The 8,420-nt window shown below is 43.2% G+C and overlaps 1 protein-coding gene across 1 annotated transcript; it reads left to right on the top strand.

Annotated features, from left to right (window-relative positions):
• Nucleotides 1-1,949: 1,949 nt before the first annotated feature.
• Nucleotides 1,950-3,307, top strand: LOC121045831. Its single transcript, XM_040499165.2, has 2 exons — nt 1,950-2,095; nt 3,091-3,307. Exons 1-2 carry the CDS (start codon nt 1,950-1,952, stop codon nt 3,305-3,307), a joined length of 363 nt encoding a protein of 120 aa, XP_040355099.2.
• The last annotated feature ends 5,113 nt before the right edge of the window (nt 3,308-8,420 follow it).

Genomic DNA, 8,420 nt, shown 5'->3' on the forward strand with positions numbered 1-8,420 from the left:
ATGCCTTTAGCCATGTTCCCTGAAACTTTCTGTTAGTCTGTCTCAAAAAAAACTCATACAAACAAACAAGTGGTGGTCTTCTATTGTCATAAGAGTCTCATTAAAGGGGTACTCCGCCGATTTCTTCATGGTCCCCGATTTGCTTGAAATTTTGCTAAACTCACCAAACAACATCGCCAAAATAGTATCCCAAATATTAGGTCAAAATAATTTTTTTTCACGAAGTTATTGAATTTACAATTTTGGTCCTCACCATGTTTTTCAAACTGAAAGTCTCTACTGGCAACAATGAAAAAGTGACGTCATTGGAAGTGCAGGGGTTCACTCTTTGGACTGTAGAATTTGTTCCCAACTGATTCGAAGCAGTTTCATGGTGTCAAATGAATGCCTTGGAAGCTCGCTCCAGTCCCCGCGCTCCAGCACGGAACAAATAATTGGCATATTCTATTTTTTAGACTACTCGCCCGACTGGCAAGCTGAACTTCCACTGACGTCACGGCCCTGAAAAGGGCGGGTATATTTGAATGCCTGTTTTTGCATCATTTTCATTTGCCGATTTCGCAATAACTATTATGAATTTCACGATATTAAATAGCATTCCAGAAAGGGTAAAGGCCTGGGAGTCAGAAAATATAGATAGTTGAGGTAGCTCAAAAATCGGCGGAGTACCCCTTTAAGAGTTCCAATAGTATATGAACATTTTCAGTCGAGTAGTTCTTCACAATTTAGGGCAAGCGACCAATAGGGAAAACAGCCAAATCTAAGCAGGTGACCACTTGGCTTGCAATGACGTTAACCGGTTGAGACTTCGGAAATAAGCTCAATGGCAGGAAAGAAAACAAACAGGAGCACAACTTTCTTATTTCTCTCAGTCGCCAGAAATCAAGTGGTGGCGCCAGAAATATCTGCCTCAGACAAAGCTTCCGACGGTGATTTTCTCCGTGCTTTTTGTTTTAAGGGAGCTACCCTTAGAACCCGCCAAAAACGACTACGCTGTTACGGTAACTCTTTTTTACCATTCTTGAACGCTTTGAAGCCCACAGTTCGTCCGAAGATTGTGGAAGAAATTGCGCCTAATATCGTGTAATATGAAAATCCGTGTAATATAAAAATTGGCAGCTACCTTTATATTCCATGGTCGTGTAATGCATGGAATGCAATATAAGTGATAATCTAAATTTGTTTAGGAGACAAAAAAAAAAAGTCGCTTCGGGAAGTGAAGAAGGACATGTCCTCTTTGTTAGGCTACAGAGACCCGAACGTGCGGGTGAACACATTGCTAGGAGTATAGAGTTGCGTTATGAAGAATTGTATGCTTTAAAATGCAATTGTTGTGCTGTGATATTGAAATAGACCTTTCCGCAAAATCCCACAAGGCCTCTCGTCAATCCCACATTACAGCGCGCGGCGCAGGGAACGGTGTGGCCGTTTCGATGCACGCTTGGCCTGACTCGTATACGCTACGTATATACCCTTGGAGGTGGCTCGATTTCATTCCTCTGGCCACTTGAACCGCTCCTTTCCTTTATGGCTACTCTTTCACGCACCGTACATCGGAGTGCCGTAGTGCGTCGAAAGGACGATTGGAGGCGCTGCGTATGAACGGAATGGTCCATCAACCTTTTTCACAAGGGTGGCGCCATCTTGAATTGTCGTCACTTCCAGTATGGGCGAAAACATTTGTTTGGCCGTCTCTACCCCAATAGAAGACGTTTAGAATATGAGCGTAACCGTCACCTATTCTAGCTTTGCCTCCTCGTTATTCTTTTTTTAATTATTATTTGCAGGTTGAAACGTTTTATTTTATTTTTTTTCGTCGCCCATACCGGATATGGCTACTAGGTGGCTGGGGACGAGAGTGAACGAAAACGTTTTGTTGACTGTACCCTGAGAACTGTTGTTGCTTCACTTTCTGTTCAAAACGCGTGCATGTGCCAGTCCGAAACTGGATGAAGTTCCGTGAAGTCAGAAAGCAGACGATGTGCGACCAGTACAAGGCTGTGAAGAAGCTGGTGCTCTGCGGCGTGGGCTTCCACAGGCTGCTGTCCGCCACGCAGAACAACGCAACAACCGCCAACAACACGGGCATATGTCCGTGAGTAAGCGTTTTGATCTTTTTTTTTTAGTTTTGAGAAACATAATACCGGATCCTCAGGGGGAGTTTGAGACGACGGATTCGCAGTGGTCACGTTTAAAGCCCAGCCTATACCCGTTTTCACCTCAAGAAAAAAAGCAAGTTTGAGCATTGTTCATACGCGGTGCGAAGTAGTTCTTACTGGATTTGGTTGTCGGGAGAAAAAAGCGATTCTTTTGGCATTCGGAACGCGTACGTCTTGATGAGATAACATACATCTAATCTAGAAGTCACCTACATATATATTATTTATCAACGTAAAGGGGCAAATTAGGAATGATCTGCGAGAAGCCGAACTTGCTTTACTACGGTTCTTGAGCGGAAAACGGGTATGATTGCCTTTTGATTCTGACGGAGGTTCAGTGCCGCGTAATTGTTATTTTTGTTAAACATTAAAAATTGTCAAGAGGTCTAAATTAATATTTTCCGTAATTTCTAACGACGCCCCTGATCTTTTAGCGTAGAATACGTTCTTTGGCTCAAAAAATAGGTTTTTGGAAAAAGAAAAAAAAAAAAATCAGATGCTTGATGTGACGTCACACGGATGTGCAACGCCACGGATAGCTGTGATGTCACGGAGAGGACAGGTAAGATCAGGACAGATGTATCACCGATGGATGTAATGTCAACGTTACAGACATATGCAACGTCACAGACAGCGCGTATACATCCTTTTCCCACTAAACTTAGCGCGAAAGTTTTCTCGCGTAGTTTATTCAAAAAGTTTACCATGCCAAGTCACGCAAACCACATGACGTGATGTCACACTATCACGTGGCACCTTATACAGATCCTGCACTTACGGGAGTTTACCTGGAACTTTAATATTTTGACATTCAAATTTATCAATTATCTTTACTTTTGAATAAGCTTTTGGTCTAGCGTCACAATCCTTAGCGCGACGTAGTCAATCACTCCCGCTTGTTCTCACCACTCATCACCCGGTCTCCCTGCAGGCTGGTGAAAGAGATGAAGTACTGCACCTCCTCGGCAACGCACGACTCGGGCTGTTCCGACGCCGACTTTCTCACCACGGAGGTCTCCGTGCTGCAGAGGAACCTGCTGCTCGAGCACGAAGGCGCCTGCGGCAACGCGTCGAGTCCCGTGGACATGGACTATTTGCGGCACAGGCAAGGCATGTGCACGACCTGTCTCGCGATCGTTTTGTGCTAGGAGTTGTGACTTGTGAGTCACAAACGCACTCAAAGTAATGAATTATTCAGCACCTCTATTGCGTTTCACATTAAGGCCCAACCCCGGTGGAAGACGAGAGAGGTGTCTGAACAATGTCAGAAAGAAGGCCAAAATTTCATCCGAGCTTCGCGCATCTCCCGGCAGGGGCACTGTGTGGTTATCCCGCGCATGCGTGGTTACGCGCAGCGTGGCGTTCAAAACGTGTGCAGAAATAAGAACAGTTCCTTGTGCCTTTGGCATGTTGTGCATCTCGCGTCGTCTGTTACAAATGCGAAAGAAACCTTGGACACACTTGCGCCATGGCGGAGCGTCGCCATTAAAAGGGAACTCCAGCCGTTTTGTGAGCTACCCACACAAATTACACTCAAAATAGCTGTTAGAAAAGCCGTAAATGGAGATGATGCCTAAACCAAAATTCAAATTTCCGCGCGATCTCCGTTGCTGTGAGGTCACGAATGGTGCAGACTTTGAGGTCGCGCAGGGAGTCTGAAACAGGGTGTGTCGAACGTAATTTTTTTCCCCTGCTTCTCAGTGAATGAGATTCCAAGCATTCTTTTCCCACCATCGAACGTCTTGTATTCAGTTCGGGAACATAGTTTACTGTCCACTTGGCGCCATTTCTGTCGTTACAGTTCAGTGTTGCCAGCAAGGGTTCTTGGTTTAAGAGTCACGATGAGAACGAAATTCGATCATGCACAGTGGATGCGCCGTTATGTTGAGCGTTTGTGTTTGCGTGATTGGTTTAGACGGTGATAGGAAATACACAAAAATGACGAGCGCCGTGACGATACACTTTTGGAGCTGCTTGATTGGTTACGTCGGATCGTTACTTTGGCTGTGGCACTTGGTGTGAAATCCAGTGTAGTTGGAAACACTATTGCAATGGTTGCGAAAAATGCCCACGCCCACTTTCCAAGGCGTTGCTTGTGCAAACGCTCTGCTCTAAACTTCGCACTTTTCGGTTACTATTGACGGAACGCTCTGTCCAAACCAAAGCATTTTTTTCTGCTCACGGCCGTTTCTTTCCGAAAGTGCTTGCGCGAGCCAAGTTAAGGCCCGTTCACACACTTCCGACTCCTTAAAACCGAGTGTCTTGAAACCTCTTAAAATTTCTTAGGACGAGAAAACACACTGGCACACTGCCGCCATCTATGCGGTGACCCTGGAACTGCATTTCACTAGAGCGAAGGTTTTGCGGGATTTCCGAGGTCAAATGTGTGTAATACCTATAAGAATTAAGTGGTCGTTTACGACGTTGACAAAAGTATTTCGAGCCAAGAAAGAAAGGATGATGCGCGAGAGAAATAGAAAATATGTGGAACCTTCAAGCTTACATTGCTACCCAATAGATGGCGCCAGTGTGTCCTTTCGTCGTAAGCGATATTAAGAGGTTCCAAGGCACTCGGTTTTAAGAAGTCGCAAGTGTGTGAACGGGCCTTTATTCATTTGGGTGTTGTTCCCTCTCGCACCAGTGCCCGCGATAACGCCGCCCAGACTTCAGCGTGAGTTATAATAGAAAAATTACCCTCATGATATTAAAAAAAAAAAATAAAAAATTAAAACCTTCGTTGCATAAAAAAAAAAGCGCACGGAGAAGTGACACAACGTTTGAGAAACGACCCCGTTAGTGCACTAGTGAAGAAGCAAAGCATAAAATGGTGTTGGTAACGCAACGAAGTAATAAAATAGTAAAGACATTTGATGTATTCATATGGCTGCGTCTTTTTTTTTTCTTTTTTTTTTTCGTCCTCTATATGCCTCGTTTGCGATTTTATTCGTCCTTACAGCGTGTGAGCTGAAGGAGTTTACCCAAGAATGGGACACATGCGACTCTATCATGGAGGACGACATCGCGGTCGTCGAACGATACAACATCACCACATCCGGCGGAACATCAAGAGTGACCGCTGATCTACGTCGGAAAGTGTGCACGTCAGTATGCTTCACTGTATTTCTTTGTGGCCCCATAATATTCATGAAGTTCTGCTGCTATCTTCTTGTCGTAGACAACTGGAACAAATCTCTGGCCTACACAATTATTTGCCTATGAAGCGGTCGGGATTTAAACTAGCTGGAACTCTATGGGGGTTCCTGTTTTTCCTCTTGGATAACATTCAGTACCAGCGAGAAATTCAAAATTTGCTAGGCTCCGCTTTATAAAGAAGGCCGGCGCATACCAGAACTTTCTTACAACAATTTTCTGGCCGAAGACACTGGCCAAAAAGCTTCCGATACAAAATAGAAAACATCATGGTTCGTTTTTTCAAAAATCTTATAATTAAGATTTGTTTCATTGAAATCAGATTAATTTACTTTAAATCAGTAAATCTAAACATAGTGATTCTTTATTACTTGACACATTTCTCAAGGCGTCCGATTGATTGATCAATTCGTCCGGACATTGATAACAACGGGGAAGAAAGAAACCCTATAAATGTAAAACACGCAAATTTATTTAGCAACTCTTTATTGATGTAATCCCCGTCATTCTAAAACAAAACAGCTTGATTTTTTTAGTTAGCTAGAAAGCTTTATTTGATTTTTTTAACAATCTGTCTTGATTGCAATAGAACATTCCTTTTTTTTGTGTTCTAGTTTTGTTTGTTGCAGTAAAACGTTATGTAGCTTTTGAAGGAAGTGGAAAGTAGAAATCCAGCTCAACGCTCCGGTTTGCTCAGAAGAGCCCTTCTTTTTGTTCGTGGTCATTTTATATAAATATTTCTTTCTTGATGATTCGTTAATTTAAATATATGTATATATATAAAAAAACGTAACAAAATAAACAAACTGGTAATTAGAAGAATTTTCTGGATTATTTTTGCGAGAAATGTTTGATTTAAATCATGATAGCAAATCTGGTCTGATCTTAATTGAGATTTAAATCATGGTTCGAACTACGATTTAAATAGTAGTGATTTTTATAAACGACCATTTTCTAACGCGGAGCGCAAGTTCGTCTGCTTTGAGGTCTACCCGCTATCCTTCAATCAGAGCCAATCAGAGCTATACTTTGTCTCACCCTACGGTGGACTATAGGCCAAAGCTACGGACCGCCAGATCTAATCACAATCCACCTCGAAATGGTGCGGTATTTCGCTTCGATGACCGTATCGGTGCCCGCGTCTCAAATCACTGATGAGGGGACGGGTGGACAGTGGTTCGAATCGAACAGCACTGAGTGATTCAACAATTTTACATCGCAAAGAAAGCCACAACATAGGCTCTTTGCAGCGTCGAAACCATAGAAATGATGCGGCGCTTTCGGATTCGAGCGTTATTCGTGCACCCCTGATCAATGTTAAGCGTGCCGTAGTATAGCGTGGAACGCGATTGGATTTGGCGGCCCGTGGCTTTGGCCTTTAGTCCATTGTAGGATGAGACAGAATATAGGCGTCTTTCTGTCTCATCCTACAGCAAAAAAGCAGACGAACTTGAGTCCCGTATACGAAGCTTAACTAGGCTCGATGCGTCTCCTCTATAAAACAATTAATGTAAACAACTATATTATATTCGGAGGACTTAGCTCCAGAGCGAAAGCGTGGGGCGCAGTATCGTATAATACTTTGCCTGCTCACTGTCTCTTGAAGAGGACATTATTTTGGCACGTCTTGCTCTTTCCCTGATTGTAGTCAAATCACCAAATCATTCAGAGCTTTAATTATACGTTTATACGACATGATGATTAATAAACAGTCACATCAGAACTTACTCCGTATTTTATTGTTTAGATGTCTATGTCTAACCAGTTATGGCATACCGTATGGAAGTATAATATGTAAATAAACATATAAGAAATGCCTTAATATATGTTTGTTTAAAAAAGAAAAGCATCGAGTTGTTGAATGAATATACGGGATTATTGTCAGTTATTATTCCACCAACTCCTGTTTGCTTTCTTCAAAAGCGTACAGCTTTGGTGAATGCTCGTCTCTGTCGCAGGAACCTTCGAGCTCACGGTGCCTGTCTGAACGTGTCAGCTGACCGGCATGGTTGCTCCGTTCTGGCACCTCAAGTGACAGATTTGAGCGACCAGCTGCTGAGTCGCCTCAAGGCTCATTACTGCTCGGGGTCAAGTCGACGGGCGCTCTGGTGTCCCTCAGCGTGGGTCAGGCCAGGCCCTCGCTGGACGCTTCTTCTTGTCATTGTCACGCTGCGCTTCGTCTTCTGAGGTGGGTTCAATGCACACCGGTATTGAAAGCCAATATAGTCAGTGACGAGTATAAGAGATGCAGGGCGTAATATGTACCGAGCGCTTTATCGTCGCTCAGCAGTCACTGAGCTTGCGACATCAGACGATTACAACGCCGGAAATCAAATCATGAAGCAAGAAGAGTAAAAATAATAAACCGCGCTCCCAGTTTCCTAAATTGGCCGTAACTATAATAAATGAGAGTGCGTGCTCCACAGCGATCATCTGAGTGCCACCAGGTTGTCTACACCCTAAAAACCTTTTGCTTATCTACTAACCCGCCATATGCAGACAGAACATCAGTTTTTGGTGAAGCAAGAGCCTATGCGCAGTCGAGCTGATGCACGGCATTACTGAAAAAGAGACCCAAAACAAGGGCAAAACGAAAAGAGGTCAAACACAATGAAGTCTCCAATTTGATTCTTCGTTTTGTTTGTCTCATTTTTGTTAATGTCTTGCTCTCGATAATTTTTTTTTTAGTATGACTAATTATTTTTTTTAAATTCAGTTTAACCCAGGAGAAGGGTGATCAGTATTATGCAGTAATAGCAAAAAGGTGGGAACTTTCTCTTTTCTGTTTGTTTTTTGCACTGAGACGGTATGACTGCAGAGCGTGATATCGCTGACCCTTTTTATGAAGCAATGTAAGCAGTAGTAGTCCAATCATTTGGTTCACGACTGCATCAATCGCCTTCTACGTGCGGCTATCTTCCTCTACTGGACTGTGGCACGCGTTTCGAGCGTCGTGTGGAATAGCTTTATTCGGCAAAATATCAGACACCGCGAATGCTTCCCACAACCCAGTCACTCGGCATTTTTCTTCTGGTTGATAAGCATTGAAAGGTGTATAAATGCGTAAGTAAAAAAAAAAAAATATATATATATATATATAGGAATCAGTGT

The sequence above is a fragment of the Ixodes scapularis genome, unplaced genomic scaffold (genome assembly GCF_016920785.2).
Source record: "Ixodes scapularis isolate PalLabHiFi unplaced genomic scaffold, ASM1692078v2 PGA_scaffold6__148_contigs__length_123643588, whole genome shotgun sequence".
Taxonomy (NCBI): Eukaryota; Metazoa; Arthropoda; class Arachnida; order Ixodida; family Ixodidae; genus Ixodes; species Ixodes scapularis.

What these genes read in the sequence shown, in the direction of transcription:
- LOC121045831 (XM_040499165.2), top strand. Translation starts at nt 1,950, where the DNA reads ATGAAGTTCCGTGAAGTCAGAAAGCAGACGATGTGCGACCAGTACAAG. An exon ending in AACAACACGGGCATATGTCC is followed by an intron (nt 2,096 to 3,090) that starts GTGAGTAAGCGT and finishes GTCTCCCTGCAG; the next exon opens with GCTGGTGAAAGAGATGAAGT.